Source organism: Tursiops truncatus, chromosome 21 (genome assembly GCF_011762595.2).
Source record: "Tursiops truncatus isolate mTurTru1 chromosome 21, mTurTru1.mat.Y, whole genome shotgun sequence".
NCBI lineage: Eukaryota > Metazoa > Chordata > Mammalia > Artiodactyla > Delphinidae > Tursiops > Tursiops truncatus.
In genome coordinates this window covers 33,232,896-33,253,155 of record NC_047054.1, presented here as the reverse complement: position 1 = coordinate 33,253,155, position 20,260 = coordinate 33,232,896, and the positions used below count along the sequence as shown (strand labels likewise).

The following is a 20,260-nucleotide window of genomic DNA, read 5'->3' as shown; positions in this document are numbered from 1 at the left end:
AACTAATGATGGCACATGTACAATACAAAACTAAAACGCTTCCCCCTGTTCTTTCTGTGGGGCAGGGAGAAATCAAGAACCCTTCTGCACGAGTCAAAAGAAGGGTTTCTTCCAACTGCAGACATCTTTTAGTCCTGAGTCTTGTCTTTTCTGTACTTGGAAATTGGTTCTTTCCTCATATCAAGTTTTCTTATACATCTCCTAGGGCTACTTGGTTCTTGGTAATGTTGATTCTGTAATAACTAAGAAATCTCACCTTGGTAAAATATATATGTGCTAGAGGAACAGGGGTTCAATTGTTAAAATAAATAGCTAATGTATTTCAACACAATTGTTGTATGGTTTAAAAAATATTTATTCTCTCAGTACTTAGCAGTCAGGATATACGGCCAGAGAGATAGGCAGCTGGATTGGTTTGGATTGAGATTTTGCCCGGGAGAAGGTATTAAGGTAAGACAATCGATTATATTGACAAAATCATCACAGTAATAGACCATGAAGTCTAGGCCAGAAAGAGAAGGTAACTGATTAAAGAGATGATGAAATGCTTAAGCTAAAGTATGAAGTGGGGAGATTTCCAAAAATAAAATGATGATGTTGGCAGAAGAAAGAGGAGTAGGCTTTAGGCAGGCAGAACAGTAATGTTCACCGTAGAGTCAGCAAAGTGAGGAAGAACGAACGTAAGATGATGGGCTGTCAGTGAAAACCAGACAGTTCACTTCTTCACAAAGATGAAGGGTAGAGGAGACTTCTTCAATTGAAGAATAACACGAAATAAAAGGTAAGATATCTTTTGTATTATAAATAAATCACAGGATTAAATGCATGCCATTTTCCAGGACTGCATCTATTGTGCTAAACGTGGCATACAGAAAGATATCACTAATGGAAAAAGAAAACATGACTAGAAAACATGAATTATAGTAAATTAAAGAGGTTAATTTATTTTAAAGTGGGCTGTACAATAATATGTTAATTACAAATTACAAATTTAATTACAAGTGTGTAATATCCATTAGTAAAGTGGCTTACGTTCTTGAATTTTAGGTAAAAAATAAAGAATTATGCCAATATATTTCATAAGCAATTTCAACTGAAACATCCTTTTCATTAATATCTAAAGTTCACCCTTTAATCTCTGCATGGATAAAAACAATGCAAGATCAGGTACCTGGCGATCAAGGTCAACATAGGCATCATTCCCAGCAGAGACAGGAGACTCTTTACTCATCAGCTGAAATTAAGATTTAAATGATTACAACCACGAGAAAAAAGTGACATTCTATATAATACACTTACAACAGCAAACATGAACACCCAGCTGCCATAGAATTATAAAAATTACAATGAAATCACAAATGTAAAAGGAACATTTTCCTATACATCGAAGCTCTTCAGCCTGGAGCTTTGTTTTGCTGCAGGATTAGCCTTCACTTAAAATCACACGTGTAATTCTGGTATGCATTTTCACAGCAGGGCCAGTCACGAGAGTCAAGTATTACTTATTCTTACCACTAAAAAGACAAGTCTTTAAGTTAAAATGTGGCTAAATATTTAAAATATTGACTTTTCAGTAAGAAAAATAGTAACACTAAGTAACTATTTCTGAAGAATAAACGTGGGTCACATCAATATCAGCCCAAATTAACCGCTAATGTTCAGTGATGACACGCACATACACACGAATCTAGGTCTCAGCCTCTCTCACCCTTGTGTTGCACACAGAGAAGATCCAGAGGGTGTGTGAGGGTTTGGGGAGAAGGGATAAAATTCTGACTGTGACAAATGTCAGGGGCAGACTCAAATGTCCCAATTTTCTCCTGTTTCCTTCTTATGCTCTGTCTGAAGGACAAAAGAGAGGGACAATTAGAAACGTGGGGACAGACTATTGAGAGATCTTGTAATTTCAGCCTTCATCCCACTCTCTAAAGAACTGAAATGTTATGCTCAGCTGTACCTTCTTCTCTGCATCAGTGGTTCTCAACACTGACTGAGAAGTCCCCAAACCAACAACACCAAACCAACAACACCAGCATTGCCTAGGAACTTGTCAGAAATGCAAATTCTTGGGTCCCTGCCCAGATTTACTGAATCAGAGACTCTGGGGTTAGGGTCCAGCACCACACACTGAAGTTTGAGAACCACTGCTCTATATTAATGTCATGAGAAGAGTGAAGGTCCCTTAGCATTATTAGGAGGGAAAAAAATCTCAGAAAGAGTAAAAGAATACTGACTTCAATTTTTATGCTTTTATTGTAAGAATGTTAATAAAAAGATGTTCAAAAGATTTTTCTTCCAATTAAAAAAATAACATCCAAGGTAGAGAAGATAAAATTCAGAAAAAGTACAAAGAGAAAACACCCATTATTCTACCATCCAGAAATAACCACGTCTATAATTTTGAACTATTCAAGAAGCTACCTGTGCCATGGGTTTCACACAGCTCAAGTAAGAAAGACAAATACAGTGTCATGTGATGACAGACATGTGTGACATGTGTGACAGACACTCAGAGAGGAAGGATCTAATTCGGGGGGTGCGGGGGGGGGGGGTAGAAGGGAGTAGAAGTATTTTCTTCCAGTCCCCATTGTTACATGTTAGTTCTTATCATAACACAGCAGTGGATAAAACCCCCTGAACACTGCCTCCTCCCAGTCAATCCCAGCTAGGATGTCCACCTCGACGAGGTTTCCAGGTCCTATACCTCCCGACTTCCTCCCTGGTTTTCACTGACAGCCCATCATCTTATGTTCATTCTTCTTCACTTTGCTTAGACTCCACGGTGAACATTACTGTTCTGCCTGCGTAAAGCCTACTCCTCTTTCTTCTGCCAACATTGTCATCTTATTTTTGGAAATCTCCCCACTCTGTACTTTAAGTTACGCAGTTCATCATCTGTTTAATCAGTTACCTTCTCTTTCTGGCCTAGACTTCATGGTCTATTATTGTGATGACTTTGTCAATATAATCAATTCCCTTACCTTAATACCTTCTCCTGGGCAAAATCTCAATCCAAGACCAATCCAGCTGCCTATCTCTTCTGGCCATATATCCTGACTGCTAAGTACTGTGAGAATAAATATTTTTTAAACCATAAAACACAATATATAGTTTCCAGTCTCAGCTGGGCCTTCAAAGTTGCCCCCAAAGTGCAGCTATGCTTCCCCAATCAGCAGTCTCTTTGTTCCCTTTAGAGATTATTCCAAACCTTTCCTACTTCTCAAACCTCACCAACTCCCCACTACTCTTATCAGAAAACCTTGCCTCCAGGTAAGAAATTCCCCAATTTCCTGTACCTTAACCTACAAAATTGGCAGCATTCATACCCATCCTTTCCTTTTTCAATCTTGTTGTAATACACTCTCAACCCTGTCTCTTCCCAGGTTCTCAGAGACCCTGTACTAGTTATCATCCTCTCTCTTGTTATCTCAACCTCTATCTTGCTCTTTCCTGTGGCTTCTTCCTATTAGCATTTAAAAAATTAAAAGACTACCATTTACTTGATTACCAATCACATTTCTCCAAAGAAGATAATATACAAATGTCCAACAAACATATGAAAAGATGCTCAACATCATTAATCTTTAGGGAAATACAAATAAGCCACAATTAGAAAACACTTCACATCCACTAGGATGGCTAATATCAAGAAGATGGACAATAACAAGGGTTGACAATGAGGGAGAGAAATTAGAATTCTTAGCACATTGCTGGTGGGAATGTAAAATGGTGCAGCACCGGTGGAAAACACACCTGTGCTGGCACTTCCTCAAAGAGTTAAACACAGAATTACCATGTGACCCAGAAATTCAATTTCTGGGTATATACCCAAAAGAATTAAAAACAGGTGCTCGGACTTCCCTGGTGGTGCAGTGGTTAAGAATCCACCTGCCAATGCAGGGGACACGGGTTCGAGCCCTGGTCCAGGAAGATCCCACGTGCCGCAGAGCAACTAAACTCATGTGCCACAACTACTGAGACCACGTGCCACAACTACGGAAGCCGCTCACCTAGAGCCTGTGCTCCGCAACAAGAGAAGCCACCTCAATGAGAAGCTGGAGCACCACAACGAAGAGTAACCCCTGCTCACCGCAACTAGAGAAAGCCCGCGTGCAGCAACAAAGACCCAACACAGCCAAAAATATATAAACAAATAAATAAATTTATTAAAAAAATAAAATAAAAACAGGTGTTCAAAACAACCCCGTACACTCAGGTTCACAGCAGCACTACTCGCAATACCGAAAAGGTGGAAACAACTCAAACGTCCATCAAATGATGAATGGATAAACAAAATGTGGCACACCCACACCATGGAATATCACTCAGCCACGAAAAGGAACTAAATATTGATACATGCTACAAAATATTCTTGAAAATGGTAAATTTTATGTTATGTGTATTTTACCACAACAGAAAAAAAAAATCAAAGTCAGCTACACCTGAATAAAGACATACAGACAATCATCTTACAAAAGCCCTTCTTCAATTCCATAATTCTATCCAGCCACCCCATCCTCCTCCACGGCCCAATCAGTCACCAAACCTGTTAAATAAAGCTCTGACAAAGTTCAAATCTGTCCACTTCTCTCCACCCAGCCGCCATAACCTAGTTCAGGCTTCCATCGTTCCTCACCAGATAATTACTAAGGTCTCAACTGCTCTCCCTTTTTCTAGCCTTGTTTTCCTCCAATCCATTCTTCTCACTGCCTGGATTTTCTCAAATACAGACTTCAGTGTATTTCCTCCTTAAAAAGCAATTCACTGGTTTCCAAAATTCTTTCCACAAAGCTGCTCGGCATCCTACTGGCCTTAACGCTCTTGCCTTGCCTCCAGCACCCACACCTCCCGCGCCTGCTGAGGCTTCTTCCGACACCTCCCCGCGCCACGCGGCTGCCTCCTGGACCGCAAGTGTGTGCCCTTCCTGACCTCTTCTCCTCCTCCAGTGCTTAGACGAGACGCCGCATTCTCTGAGAACCCTTCCCCAACATCCGCACGCTGAGGGACACACTCTTTTGAGGTCCTACTATCTTTTCCCCATCACGGCACTTTTCATTCTGAATGTTTTGGATGTATTCGAATTGCTCGTTTGGCCACTCTTCCCTTTAGATCACACTTTGTGAGACAAGAGGCCATGTCTATCTTTTCCATAGTTGTATCCTGAAGGCCCTCCTATAGCTCCCACTGCATTCTAGGTGCTCGATAAGTATTTACTAAATAAACAAAATGAATATGCACGTAAAATGTACTGCGTTAGTGAGTACCGGCACCATCAGCACAGAGTAGGTGTAGATAAACGCTTGCCAGTACAATTATCACCATCCATCTATTTCAGATTTCCTCAGAATAAATTCCTAAAAGTGAAATTACAGAATCAATGACAGTAAGGCAGAACAGTTAGTGGCCCCCTTATTGTTTTTCCTGTCTTTGCTTAGTAACAGAATCCTCAAATTTTGGCTGGGTCCATGACCACCTGGAAAAAAGACCACATTCCCCAGCTTCCCAGTGTGGCAATGTGAGTAACAGCTGGATAACAGGAGTGAGAATTCCTGGAAGTTTACTAAGAGGAAGTGGAGAACCTTCCTTCAGCCCTGCCTGCTGGCCGGAATGTGAATGTGAGGGCTGGAAGCCAAACAGCCACGGCTGACCACGGGGTGGGAATCACACATTAGGGATGGCAGACAACAAGATGCAAGAAAGCTGCGTCCCTGATGCCTACGGAGCCAACCCATGACCACTTGAGAGCAAATTAAACTCATATCTTGCTTGGCTGACCATCGTTTTGTTAGTTTACCCTGCTACCATCAGCCCTGACTGACAAACGGATCCTCTCCTAAAAGCTCTGCTGTGTTGAAATGTCCTGTATGATAGAGAATTTGGCTGCTCCTTTGCCCCCAGTGCCTGGGAGGCAGCCGCTAAATCTCTGGGATTTCTCTGCTGAGTGTCTTTGTTATTCATGGTGGGTCCCTAGATAGTTTAAGCTAGGAGATGACTCTGGTTGGGGGCTGGTGACGCCAAGAAAACCAACCGCATATGGGAGGGTTGGGGCTTTGAGCCACTTGATACCAGCCTGGCCTCTGGGGAGGAGACAGGGGCTGGAAATTTAGTTCAACCTTGTGGCCAATGATCCAACCAATCACACCTATAAAATGAAACCCCAACAAAATGCTGCACATGAAAGCTCGGGTGAGCTTCCCCGGTTGGCAGCTCTCTCTGTGTGTTGTCACACAGTAATGTGCTGGGAGGGTGACATGTCTTGATTCCATGGGGAGGGGACAACAGAGACTGAGTTCGGGACCCTCCCAGACCTCCATTTCGGGGGGTGGGGGGTTGGTTCTGATTCGTATCCTTTTGCTGTAATAAACCGTCACTGTTACTGAGTTCTATGAGTCATTCCAGCAAATAATCAAATCTGAGGAGGTAGTGGGAACTGCTAGATTCACAGTCAGTTGGTCGGATTTAAAAGGAAATGCTTCATAGCACAGGGAGAGCAGCTCGGTGCTTTGTGACCACCTGCCGGGGGACAGGAAGCGGGGGTGGGAGGGAGACACAAGAGGGAGGAGATATGGGGATACATGTATACATAGAGCTGATTCACTTTGTTATACAGCAGAAACTAACACAGCAATGTAAAGCAACTATATTCCAATAAAGATATTTAAAAAAATTTTTTAAATAAAAAATAAAAAAAGTAAAATAGGGCTTCCCTGGTGGCGCAGGGGTTGAGAGTCCGCCTGCTGATGCAGGGGACGCAGGTTTGTGCCCCGGTCCGGGAAGATCCCACATGTCGCAGAGCGGCTGGGCCCGTGAGCCATGGCCACTGAGCCTGCGCGTCTGGAGCCTGTGCTCCACAACAGGAGAGGCCACAACAGTAAGAAGCCCGCGTACCGCAAAAAAAAAAAAAAAAAAAAAAAAAAAAAAAAAAAAAAAAGTAGAATAAAAAAGGAAACACTTTATCTTAATTTGCATTTAGCATTTTTCATGTTTGTCTGTTGCATTTTTTTCTGTTAGTTACTTACATTCTATACTATTTTAGTTCCCTTAAAGGTTTCTTCCATTACTTCTATGATTAAAAAATTCTCCCATCTTAAGATCACTTTCACTCTTACAGTTCTATGTCTGACACCTGATGGAGTTCAGGACATGCTACCCCCAAATATGGCAGTTTGGCATGTTGAATGTTTCAAGCTGAAGGAATTTGAGAAACAGCAGGGACAGGAAAAATTTTCTGACCTTCCTCTGAAGCAGGTCTTAAGTCCCTCACGTGAGAGGCACCCTCCCTATGCTCAGAGGAAAGGAGTATCCGTATCTCCAAAGTCAGAGGGATGCAAAAGGAATCAGAACAAACAGGACTTGCTGTTTTTCGCCCTATCACATTTTTCCACGAGATTTTCCACTCTTCACCAAATCCAGCATCAAAACACTCAGGTTGAAACACCTCTTTGGGCTTCCCTGGTGGCACAGTGGTTGAGAATCTGCCTGCCAATGCAGGGGACACGGGTTTGATCCCTGGTCCAGGAAGATCCCACATGCCGTGGAGCAACTAAGCCCATGCGCCACAACTACTGACCCTGCGCTCTAGAGCCCGCGAGCCACAACTACTGAGCCCACGTGCCGCAACTACTGAAGCCCACGCACCTAGACCCCGTGCTCCGCAACAAGAGAAGCCACCGCAATAAGAAGCCCGCGCACTACAAGGAAGAGTAGCTCCCGCTCGCCGCAACTAGAGAAAGCCCACGCGCAGCAACAAGGACCCAACACGGCCAAAAATAAATAAATAAAATAATTTAAAAAAAAAAGAAACACTTCTTTGATCTTCATTTCTTTATGAAGCCTCCTGTGTTGTGTAAAACTTAAATACATTTGTATGCTCTTCTATTGTTAATCTGTTTTTTGTTTGTTTGTTTTTAACAGAGGCTCCAGCTAAAAACTTGAAAGGGTAGAGGAGAAAAACATTTTTGCCCTCCTACAGTTTCAAATAAATATTCATCTAGAAATTGCCTTGAGTCTGGCTGGAGTTGAAGACCCATTTCCTTCCAAATAAGAAACCAATACTTAAGTGTGAGGCAGACTGCTGGTTTAAGATAGATATTATTCGTAATGGCTTTAGGAATTAGTCTACTATTCCTAATTCATTAGAGCATTAAAAAAAATTAGGAATTGTTACGGAATATCTATAATTCCAAGATAAACATTTAACGTTTAAATAAAAATGAGACAAGCTATAGCATAAGTGCGAAGAAAAAAATTCTCAAAAAATGAGTAGGAGAATCTCTTTTTAAAATTTCTACTTCAATTACTTAAACTCACGTTTGCTCCTTTAACTTCTCACAAACTGTAAGCACAAAGGTCCAACATACCTCCTGGATGGCTGTCATGACAACGTGTTGCACAGATTCCTCCATCATCATGATGGCTTGGATGTACTCTGAAAGTAAGAACAACCTGGAATGTCAGTGTTCAAGTTATAGACAATCAAGGGAGTAAAGGCTAACACTTCATGAATTCTGAAAAGAAGTTTCCTGTGTTTTGATTCTTCCTCGGAATTCCTCGTATATGGTTAAATACATGTGTCATAGGTAAAGTAAAGGCTGAAAATCACATTATTTATCCGTCCTTAAAAATAACTGCCCCCCCCATAAAGTTGAGGCTACAGCTAAAGGTCACAGGAATGGAGGATCTCGGGAATGTAAAACAATGAAACGGTACAGCCTAAGGCCAGAATGGAAAGGACTCCGTATTACTGTTCCTAAAATCTAAAAATCTTTCACATTATTCTTTGCTACATGTTATAAAACTTTGATGTCTGTGTTTTATTCTTATGTGACATCAAAGTATTGAATTGTGTATAATTTCTACCTTAATATTTTCTACAATTAAAAAAAAAAAACTTAGGGATACTGAGACCTGCTCAGGACAAAGAATTAAGGTGAATTTAAGATAGAGACTGACGCTATAGTTAAACATTGTGTAACCCTGGGCTTTAAAACAATGACCCAAGTCTCTAATAAGCTAAAGCATCAATTTCATCCACCTTACCCTCACCAATGCCGAAAAAGAGAAGGCTCCCTTAGCCGTTCAGAGTGCCAAAGTTGAAAAAAAAAAATTCTGCCTTCTAAATAAAGCCCTGGAAGTAGTTTTCATTATTTTCAAATCCAATAATAGATGAAAAAACAGGTATTAAGCATAAAAAATCAATAGGCCAGCTGGATTTCAACAAATACGTAAATATATTTTAACAAGAAACATTTTTTTTGAATTTTATTTTTTTATACAGCAGGTTCTTATTAGTCATCCATTTTATACACATTAGTGTATACATGTCAATCCCAATCTCCCAATTCATCACTCCCCCGTCCCCACCCAATAAGAAACATTTTAAAACATAAAGTCATTAGGAAATTATAGCCTCAACCTGCCTCTCTCCACTCTATACCCAAAAAATCACCAAAAAAAATTGTCTCAGCACTCTAATATTATATGAAAGAGTCTTACTGTGCAATCGTTACAGTGACCTACTGGCAAGAAACTCATGGATTTGGAATGCCAAACTGTAGTCCTTTGCTTGACAGGTAACTTGTTTAAAAAAAAAAAAAAGAATTTTGACAGCACTATTAAATTACGACATTCTGGTTGTTAATGCCAAAGCTTTTAGTTAAACAAAGCATGTTTTTAAGGAAGTACTGTCGTAAGGATGCTTGTACCCAATCAATGATGCATATGCAAGCATACACAACACACTTAAACCACAGGCATCGTTCTTAGGCCCAAAGTAGGAATACTGTGCATGATAACTTAACCACTTTCCGGTTTAAAAAAAAAAAAGAATCCCTTTAGTCTGAGCTGAAGTTTTTGTTTGTTTGGTTTGTTAGTGAGGAGCGTCCTACGAGCGTTGGGTACAAGGCACCAAGCACAGAATTCCCAGGCTACAGAGCAGCTGGCACAGCCGGGATCGGAATGAAAGACTGTGAACATGGTGGGGAGAGGCAGTGGCCCAGTCATGGGAGGAAGACGGACGACAGCCCTGTGGGTGTGAAGGGTGTGACGGGGGACAGGGGGCGGAGGTTAGTCAGGTGTGAGAGGGGAAGCGTTAGTTAAGAAGCGGTGTTGCCACGTCAAGGCCCTTCCCCGCGAACACCGTAAAATGCTGGATGATAAAATGATGATGAGAACCACGTTAATGTACTAGTTTTGAAAAGTTAAAAAAAAAAAAGTTAAATCTTAAAAGTCCAAAATCCAAGTACGTATGATTACTGGCAGATCCAGGAGGCAGTGGAGAATGAGCTAGGCTACGCCAGGGAGTCTGTCCTGCAAAATGAGCGTCTAGGTCCAAAGCCTACAGCTCAGCTCAGTACAAAGAGCATTTAGTTCTAATGTGGGAGACACGTGTTTTTGTCCTCGCTAGCCTCTCACGAGCAAGAGATCTTGGGCAAGTCAAACAATACTCAGGAGTCTCAGTTTCCCAATTTGTAAAAAGTGCTGTTTGTTCTGTTAACCAGGCAGGAGGGAGAACTAGGTAAATATTATTTTTAGTGCGTTTTTACTGCTAATCTCTGCTTTTTCAAATACACCACCACTTACGTGCCCCAATTTGACAAGTCAGATAGCCAAGAAAAATGCACGCTGAGCCAACGCCTCACTTCTAGGAACTGAGAAACAGCCTCTAAACACAGAGCCCTTGTGTCTGCGGTGCGCTATGGGTTGCGAAGCAAACACACACACCGTTTCACCGACTCCTCACGACGACCAGCTGTCGTGCCCTCCCTCTGCAGACGAGGAAAGAGGTCGGGCCCCCAGGGCAGTGACAGGTAACACTCGGCAACTCAGAAGTGCATTTGATCCAAGCTCTCTGCTGTGTTCCTGAGACCAGAGCATGCCCTCTGGACAGTGAGAGGTTAAAATCCTGTTCAAATTTTTCATCATTTATGTAATTTTTAGGGAAAACCTCAAGCCAGGTGTTACAGAGAACACTTGGTCTGTGTGAGAAGCTCAACAAATATTTTGATTGTCTTCCCATAGAATGACGGATATAGGTAACATCCTTGCCTTCTCCTATTCACACCCTGTAATAAGTAATGAGCCAACTCTTAACAGCTATACATCTCCAAGAGCTGATGAATCTCCTAACAGAATAAACACATAAGAAATTCTTATCTGAATTCAATGAACTACATTAAATAAGTTTTCATCTGCCTTTTAAAGTCAAGGGTTCTACTTAGAAATGCCCACCCCACTCAACTGCAAGTTCCGTGAGGGCAGGTACTATATTGGTTTTGTCTGACACTGTGTTCCAAGCCCCGGCATGATGCATGAATTCAGTAAATGTTTATGAAGTAAACCCTTTGCACTTGCAATCTAAAATATCGAACTTTACACTCCTATAGCTGAATTGACTATTATTAATTAATTATTAATTAATTTGGCTGGACCTTGTCCAATTAACAGTAAATTTCATTACATTCAGTGTAGTTAAAAATAATCTACTCAAAGAATTATGCAGTCTTGCAGAAAGGGGAAGAACATCATCATAATCAAATTTATTCTAACCTGTAAAACTCTCTTCAGCTTGAAAACAGATTACTAGCAAAATCACAGAAAATGGCATACTTTGTGGGTGGCCTTAAGATGTTGTTGTTTGTACATGGGATTTATATATAAAATATACAATGTGTATTACTTTACTTAACTATTTTACATGCATACACTAACGTCAAATAAATTACCTTGCTTCTGTTCACAGTTCACAGCACAGCCTAAAATGAGTTGGAGCATCCTTCCCAGCTCTGCGGCATCAGAATGCTCCCCAATAAGGTTCACATCAGGGAGAGTAAAGTCATTAATTTGCTGCCCTAAAATCTGGACAGAGATAAAAACATGAGAATTGCATTTACATCTATATGACCAAATAAAATACTTGATAGAGATTAGTTTGTCAGAAACTCACTGTTAAGAGCAGAGCAGTTAAGCCAATCTCACTCCCAATTTCTACTTATACCTCCCATACATAAATTATAACTATCCTGAGTCACAACAACTTAGTCCCTCATCTGGTATGTGGTATGCACGCTGAGCAAAGAAACTGAGTACTACTGACCCCTCCACCTCCCCCAGAAAGGCTGGATGTGCACTCTCCAGAGAAGTAGAGCCTGAGAGCTTCTGAACCAGGGGGCACCAGAAAGAGCAGAAGTTAAATATAGGTTCATGCCCACAACAGGAAGACTCCCCTGGCCACCTTCACTCCATTTGACTCTAAAATACTGATAACAAGACACCCACATAAGGAAAGAGAATGGAGGCTTCCTTCATGGGGAAACTGGCCCCAAATGAAATGACACATTTAGACAAACGGGTAGGTTTCTGTCTGATAACCCTACAGTGAAAAAAGAAGATCCTAAAAGCACAGAAGCAGGATGAATGTGGCTGTAGTGTGATGGGTAAGGAAAGAGCAGGGAAAGAGGAGGTGAGAAGGGTCATGTGGCATCCGGTGGCTCCTCATAAGAAGTATGGATCTGATTCTCGATGCGACAGGAAACCATGGAAGATGACTTGGAGGATGAGAGTGACATAAATTCTCCTTTTTAAAAACTCATCCTGGCTTGAGAGTGCAGAATAGACTGTAGCGGGGCAGAAGTGAAATCAGGGCACACTCCGCGAGTTATCTAAGCAAAAGCTGGTGATGGCTCGGTACAGGGTGGTGGCAGCAGAAACAGAGAAAACTGTATTTTGGAGATTTAACTATAGGTCTTGCTGATGATATCAAATGAAGGAAGGACTGCAGGATGATCTGTAGGCTCTGGACTTGAATAGTAGGGCGGACGGCAGAGTCACACACTGAGGTGAAGACAGATAACGTAAGTACAGATGTAGGTTTAAATGCATGTAAGCTTGTTGGGAAAAAACAGTAAGGAAATAACACAGGTGTTTCTAGGCTATGTTGCGTCCACTTGGTATCTGTGATCATGAAATTTAAAGTAAAACTAGTTCCACTGCCTGATTTTTTCCCCCAGCGATATCCTGACCGTTCTGATGCAGACTCAGAGGATAAACTGAGTTAATCTAGGGGTAGGGGTTTGCCAAGGAATAAAATGGAAGTAGGCACAGGACTTGTTAGTAACTATGCATGGACTCTAAACCACCTTCACGAGTAAGGGAAGAAAGGAGAGAGTTAATGGACAGCAGAAGGGAAAGTTCAACATAAATGAGTAACCACTCACAAACTATCCATGTTATAGTGAAAAAGATTATCTAGTAAACATCTAATAGCTGGTGAACCAGCTTTTTGAACCAACATCTTAGAGACCATATAATGGAAGATAAAGCTGATTATTAATATTAAGGTAATATTTCCTTTACTTGAAACTACTGTAAAATATTGTAAGATTAAACTATCCTACAGTAATACTTCCAAGCAGAATGATAAAAACTCCTTACCTCATGATTGTAATCCAGGATTCCTTTCAAAATTTTCTTTAAATTGCTTATCTGTTTAAAGAGAGAGAAACCAACTGGGTAAAAAGCAATCACAGATGAAAATATAGTTTAACCTAAAAAATTTCTGAACCAACTAATCATTCTTGTTAATCATAAAGTAAACATAAAAAATAAAATTCAACAGTACATTTGAATTACTATCATAAAAAAGACTATCAGTGGCTTAATTTATTTGATCTAAGAGATTTATAAAGCAAATTAAGTATCCAATTATGTTAAATTTTCAATGTTCTAACCACACTGACAAAAATTCGAAGGTAACTGAACAAGACCTAACAGTAAGATTAAATTATGTAGATCTTCTGCATGGAAAAAAAAATGTATCATCCTTAGTGAAGACTTGAGCTCAGTGCTGTTTTACCCAGAAAAGTAGAGTTGCATGTTACATAGAGGGTAAGTTCTAAATTTAGAGCATTAAACAAAAATTACAGTCAAAATTACCCTTGGATATCTCCTAACACAACCTACAAATCAGGTAGTCACCTATGAAGGAATGATTCCAAATTCCTCCATGGTCAGAAAAGTGTTTTCCTTCAGCTGAGACCAAGTAAATATTTAGGAGCCAGAAGGTTAAAAAAATACTACTGCATCTTTAAATGTTAGTATAACGCTCAGCATTGCCAAGATACTTGTGTTATAAAAAGCACCCCAGTAACAAGACAGGATGGGGGCCAACACTCACTCCACTCCAGGGCGCAGGCTCCTGGTCATGTTACCTGGGTGAAATCACGGCAGAGTTACCTGCACTACTTACTGTAAACTTATTTCCTTCCCTTTTTTTTTTTGACCCAACTCATCTGGCTGAATTTGCGTTAAGTCACATGCACACACGATATGATGCTGTTGATCATCTACCTGGCTGTCCCCAGGTAGATGCTCATAGTTGAAGATGTCCTAGGACAGAAGACTGTAGGAGTGATAGCTATCAAATAAAAGATTCCACAGCAGGGGGATCCAGTGGTTACTCAAAGACATACTTATTTTTAAGGGAGAAAATAAACTGAAAACTTCATATTAAAAAAAAAAAGAAGCTCATAAATAAAACTAACATGTTTTGTATGCCTAAAAATTTGGAGACACGGAAAATATATAATATACTTTCTCTGGTTCTAGGGTGTTCAATTTTTCGTATTATAACATTTTAAATTAGAAAGTCTTAAAAATCAATGTTTTCACTTAAAATGGTAGTTTATTCTCCACTGAAAAAAGCTACAAATCTTATAATTAATCAATGGTATCTTAAAATCAATCTTAAAATTGAAGAAATATAATTGAAGAAACATAATATAGGATAAAATATAGAGAATAGGAATGCAAATCGGAATGGTTACTTTCAGTTCAGAATATTAAGAGTACAATAAACATTTCGCTTTCTCTCTGTTTCTGCCTTTGCCACCCTGGTGACACTGAAGACCGTGTGGATTTACGCGCACACTGTGTGCACGGGCGTGGGACACGCAACTCCCTCTTGTGAAGCAGCAGCAAACATAAGCTGATTTAGCAGCAAGACTTTAAACAGGTTATAACGTTAAAAAGCCATCACTTTTATTGCCTGTTCTTGAAGGGTTATTGAGAAATTAAATAGCATCCATTCACTCTAGCTTAGTGAAAAGGAGGAATTAGATTTTGGCAGACCCAATATCTAGTCAGTGAATAAATATTTTCCTCAAACACGTGTTTTATGGGGAAATATAAAGACAAACCACGCTTAGCTCATCTTAAGTCCAGGGGTTTCACACGCTCACTCACTTGCACTTCGGAGTCCCTACCAATGTGTATTAAAAATAAATGGCTCCAGAGTTTTCCAAGCTGCCAGTCATGACCACAGATCAAGGTGGTGTAAGGAAACTATAGAGATGGAGAACAAGTCAGCGGTGGCCAGGGGTTCGGGTGAGGGTGGTGTGGTTGATGGGAGAGAGGCTCCACCGGACACCCGGCAGGGATGGGGCAGCCTGCATCGCCGTTATGTGAGTCTACACGCTGACAGGGCCACACAGGGCGGCGCACACACACAGAAGAGTGTGTGCAGAACGACTGAACTGTGAACACGCTGTGGATCGTATCCACGTCGGTTCCCCAGGTTTGCTACTGCATTACAGTCACACAAGATGTCAGCCCTGGAGAAACTAGGGGAAAGGTATGTGGAACTTCTCTGTACATTTCTTTTCCCAACCCCTGTGAATCTATAATCGTTTCAAAATATAAAGTTAAAAAAATAATTTACAGATGGGTTGCAATCTATATTTCAAAAACTAAACTAAAAACATTACTGCATTAAGTAAGGTTAAAAACGTATTCAACTATTCAGGAACACGCAGTTAGGCGGGTGGGAGGCTGCAGTGTAAACTGTGTTTCTCACTGTGGGTTTCCATCAAAGATGCTTGGGGAATACCGAAAAATAAGGCTACTAGGAAGGAAATAAAAATAATCCATTCTCTGAGTGTTCTGGACACAGTTAATAATGATCAGTATTTTCTCATTATTAATAACAACACTAGCAACTAACATTACTGTCCTAAGTACATTATATGTATTAATTCATTTATCTCTGTGAGGTAGATCCTATCACAATCCCCATTTTACAAACGGGAAAACTCAGGCACTGAAAGGTTAAAGACTTTCCCAGCGGCTGTGAGCGGCTGGGCTGGGATGTGGACACAGGCAGTCTGGCTCTGAAGCCCGAGCCCTCAGTCACTATGCTTTACCAACTCAGACTATATCTTGGTGAGCAATTCCAGGTTACCCCAATCTTCAATTCTAGATTATTTCACCAAAGGCTATCTAAGTTTCTAAAGCTCACTAGACACATCAGAGCAAAAGTCAACAAGTATTATATACACCCAAGTAAAAGGTTAATTAACAAATAGGAAAATAAAAAGAAAATACCTTTAGCCTCCAATTATCTCCTACTTCAGTTTTAATTCTGTTTAGCCAATTTTCATCAAAATATGCAGGATCTCTGCAAATAAGAAAAGGCTAGCATGTTAATATCATGTAGCTTTCAAGCTAAAACAAAACCAAACACACACACACAATTGAAACCGGTCCTGTATTATCACTTAACTGCAACAAAAAAAGGTATTTGACACACATGAGCCACAAAATAATACATGTACATGAGATCGAATGCAATTACAGTAGAAATCTCTAAAATCAACTGTTATCACTCATTAAAAAACATAATTTTATCAAAAGCAAGCTAAAAGGTGAAAAGTGATAACATACAATTAATACATGTTTTTCAAATTATACACTAATCTGGAATTAACATAATTAGTAGATACCATGCTAATATCTAAAAACAGTCAAAATCAATGACAATTGTTTTATAAAGGCAAAGGACGTATATTAGGAAGAAGGTTAAAATAAGCTTTTCAGTTAATATTTCAATGACTTCCATCACCTACTACTTCAAAGGTCACCAATAATGTTATTAAAATTTCAGTTTCTTTAAATAATATAAACAGAGAACCTGTTTATGTAATACTAGACATTAGACAAAGTTGGATACCATTTCTGTTTGCAGAAGCCCTAAATCTAAGATAACACTGGTGTGGACAAACAAACTGAAACAAGGATAGACGCTGAATATACTTATGCTTATTTTTCTTAGGAAAACCTCCAAAACTTCTATAAACACGAGAAAGAAAAAAAAAAAAGGTTTTATCCTGGTATGATAGTCGCTTTAAAGTTCCTGAAATCGATGCTCTAAAAAATTAAATTATTTGTTCAAGACCACAGACTGAACACCTCTGTCCTGCTCCAGCAAGTGCCAAATCCAAAGATCTTTTCATTACACAACAACCTCCGTTCACTCAGAAAACATAATGGCAACAAGGGAAATATGTTAGGGGAAAAAAAATCTACATTTCAACTTACACTGTCACTCAGACTGATAAATACAACCGCTACTAAATTTTGGTCAAATTACCTTTAAATAAAGTAACCTGCTATGTAGAATTTTAAAACTTTATTATTAAGAAAAATATACATACTTAGGCATAAGAATTTTTTGGTAGAATTTTTTAAATTAATTGCTTGATTGATTAATTAATTAATTAATGGCTGTGTTGGGTCCTCGTTGCTGCGCGCAGGCTTTCTCTAGTTGCAGCGAGAGGGGCTACTCTTCGTTGCAGTGCACAGGCTTCTCGCTGCAGTGTCTTCTCTTGTTGCAGAGCACGGGATCTAGGTGTGTGGGCTTCAGTAGTTGTGGCTTGCGGGCTTTAGAGCACAGGCTCAGTGATTATGGTGCACGGGCTTAGTTGCTCTGTGGCATGTGGGATCCTCCCGGGCCAGGGATTGAACCCGTGTCCCCTGCATTGGCTGGTGGATTCTTAACCACTGCGCCAACAGGGAAGTCCCAAGGCATAAGTATTTAGGAAAAAAGTTACAGCTAAGTTTTCTCTGTAGAAATCTATTAGGATTATTTTTGAAGCCTGTATCCAAGTTAACATGTTAACTTTATTGTCTATTTCTCTACTCTTAAATTTTTAAAAATTGAGATATAATTCACATACCATACAACTCACCCATTTGAAATACACAATGCAATGGATTTTAGTACATTCACATCACCACAATCTAATTTTAGAACCTTTCCACCTTCCCCAAAGAAATCCTGTATCCATTGGCTGTCACTCCCATTTCCCTCTCTCCAGCCTCTAGAAATTACTAATCTACTTTCTGTTTTCATGGGCTTGCCTATTTTGTACATTTCATATAAATGAAATTATACACTGTGTGGGGTCTTTTGTGTCTGGCTTCTTTCACTCAGCATGCTTTTAAGGTTCATCCATGTTGTGGGACGTGTCACCACTTCATTCCTTTTTATGGCTCAAAAACATTCCATTTATGGATACACTACATTTTGTTTATCTATTCATCAGCTGATATACATGCTTCATGTGGGTATGTTCCTAGGAGTGGAATTGCTCGGTCCCGTAATAGCTCTGTTTAACATCTGAAGTGTGACCAAACTGTTTTCCAAAGCAGCTGTACCATTTTACACTCCTGCTAGCAACACGTCAGTTCCAATTTTTCCACAGCCTGTCAACATTTGTTATTATCTCTCTAAAAAGTTATGCTCATCCTAGTGGGTGTGAAGTATTATATTATCTCACTGTGTTTTTAAAAAAAAATTTTTATAATTCATTTATTTTTATTATTTTTTTAATTTTTGGCTGTGTTGGGTCTTCGTTGCTGCGTGCGGGCTTTCTCTAGTTGCAGCGAGTGGGCCTCTCATTGCAGTGGCTGCTCTTGTTGCGGAGCACGGGCTCTAGGTGTGCGGGCTTCAGTAGTTGTGGCGCATGGGCTCAGCAGTTGTGGTGCACGGCCTTAGTTGCTCCGTGGCATGTGGGATCTTCCCAGACCAGGGCTCGAACCCGTGTCCCCTGTGTTGACAGGCAGATTCTTAACCACTGTGCCACCAGGGAAGTCCCTCTCACAGTGGTTTTGATTTGCACTTCCTTAATGACTAACAACGTTGAGCATCTTTTCATGTGCTTATTGGCCACCTGTATATCCTCTATGGACAAGTCTATTCAGAGTCCTTCCTGTTAAACAACTGAATTGTCTTTTTATTATTGATTTGTGAGAGGTGGTTTTTTTTTCGGTTTGTTTTTTTTTTTTGTTTTCAGTATTCAGGGTAAAAGCACCTTATCAGATATAAGATGTGTAAATAATTTCGCACATTCTGTGAGTTATCTTTTCACTTTCTTGATGGCATAATTTGCAGCACAATGGTTTTTAATTTTTGATAACGTTCAATTTATCTATCTTTTGCTGTTGGTATTATATCTAAGAAGGTTTTGCCTAATCCAAGGTCAGGAAGATTTACTTCTATGTTTTCTTCTAAGATTCTCACAGCTTTAGTTTTAAATTGAAGTTATGATCCATGTGCATAGTGTACGTAAAGGGTCTAACTTCCTCCTTCTGCATGTAGATATTCATACCCATCTATTTTTGTTTTAAGCTTCATCTAGCTTCTTTAGTCAAGGTTCTTTTGCTGTTAAGTCAGAGAAACTAATTTGAGCAAAACTGTGCAAAAAAAGGGAACTTACTGGAAGACCACTGATGTATGTTATGGTACATAAAGATAGCTGGGCCTCCTTGAGTAGTGAAATTAGGATCTGCAAAGCTGTTAAGAATCCAGACAGTACTCCCCTTCTGACTTTCACCTTTGCTTCTGCCCATCTATTTGTTTTCTCTCTGAAGACCAACTTTTTCTGTTTCTCCACACAACGCTGAAGAGAGCCACACACACACTCCAAGTCTTCACCATGCCAGTTCAAGAAGATAGTTTTGAAGACCAGCCATAACTCAATCCCAATTCTAAATTCCCAGGAAACTCCAAATAATACAGCTACAGTCTGTTTTTCATCCCTAGTCCGATTGTATGTGACCAAAAGGATGGAGAGCCACAAGTAGGACACCCACAACTTCAGGTCTCAGAGAAAGGGACTCCTGTAAACTGGGCAGAGAACCCCCCCAAAGTGTCCTCTTTGCTTAAAACCTCTTGTGAAAATACATAATGCAAAGAAAAACAACTTAAGTGAATTCTACTGAGATATTAAAGAATTGTTATAAAAATAGCTCAGAAAGTAAAAAATATTCCATATTTTTAATAATCAAAAAAACTGTAATCTAAAAATCATAATCATTGCCAATCAAGTAATAGTCTTTCCAATCAAAAATGACAATCATAAGTAGGGCAATCTGTGAGTCTGGTGCTAAATGGGTGGTGATTACCCAAAGCCAAAGGCACTGAACT

General features: G+C 39.9%; 1 protein-coding gene across 5 annotated transcripts in view; it reads right to left on the bottom strand.

The window, feature by feature from the left end:
• The window catches only part of HOOK3 (hook microtubule tethering protein 3), a 129,209-nt gene that overhangs the window by 83,834 nt on the left and 25,115 nt on the right, over positions 1 to 20,260 (bottom strand). For all 5 annotated transcript variants that reach the window (XR_012328895.1, XR_012328896.1, XR_004524258.2 and 2 more), the window contains exons 3-7: positions 16,378 to 16,450; positions 13,432 to 13,482; positions 11,724 to 11,856; positions 8,361 to 8,428; positions 1,172 to 1,234 (exon numbers count right to left, since the gene is read on the bottom strand). Coding sequence is in view for 2 of the 5 variants with exons in the window: in XM_073798542.1 (XP_073654643.1) it covers positions 1,172 to 1,234; positions 8,361 to 8,428; positions 11,724 to 11,856; positions 13,432 to 13,482; positions 16,378 to 16,450 (388 nt within the window). In the remaining 3 variants the exon portion in view is untranslated. The remainder of the gene's footprint in view (positions 1 to 1,171; positions 1,235 to 8,360; positions 8,429 to 11,723; positions 11,857 to 13,431; positions 13,483 to 16,377; positions 16,451 to 20,260) is intronic.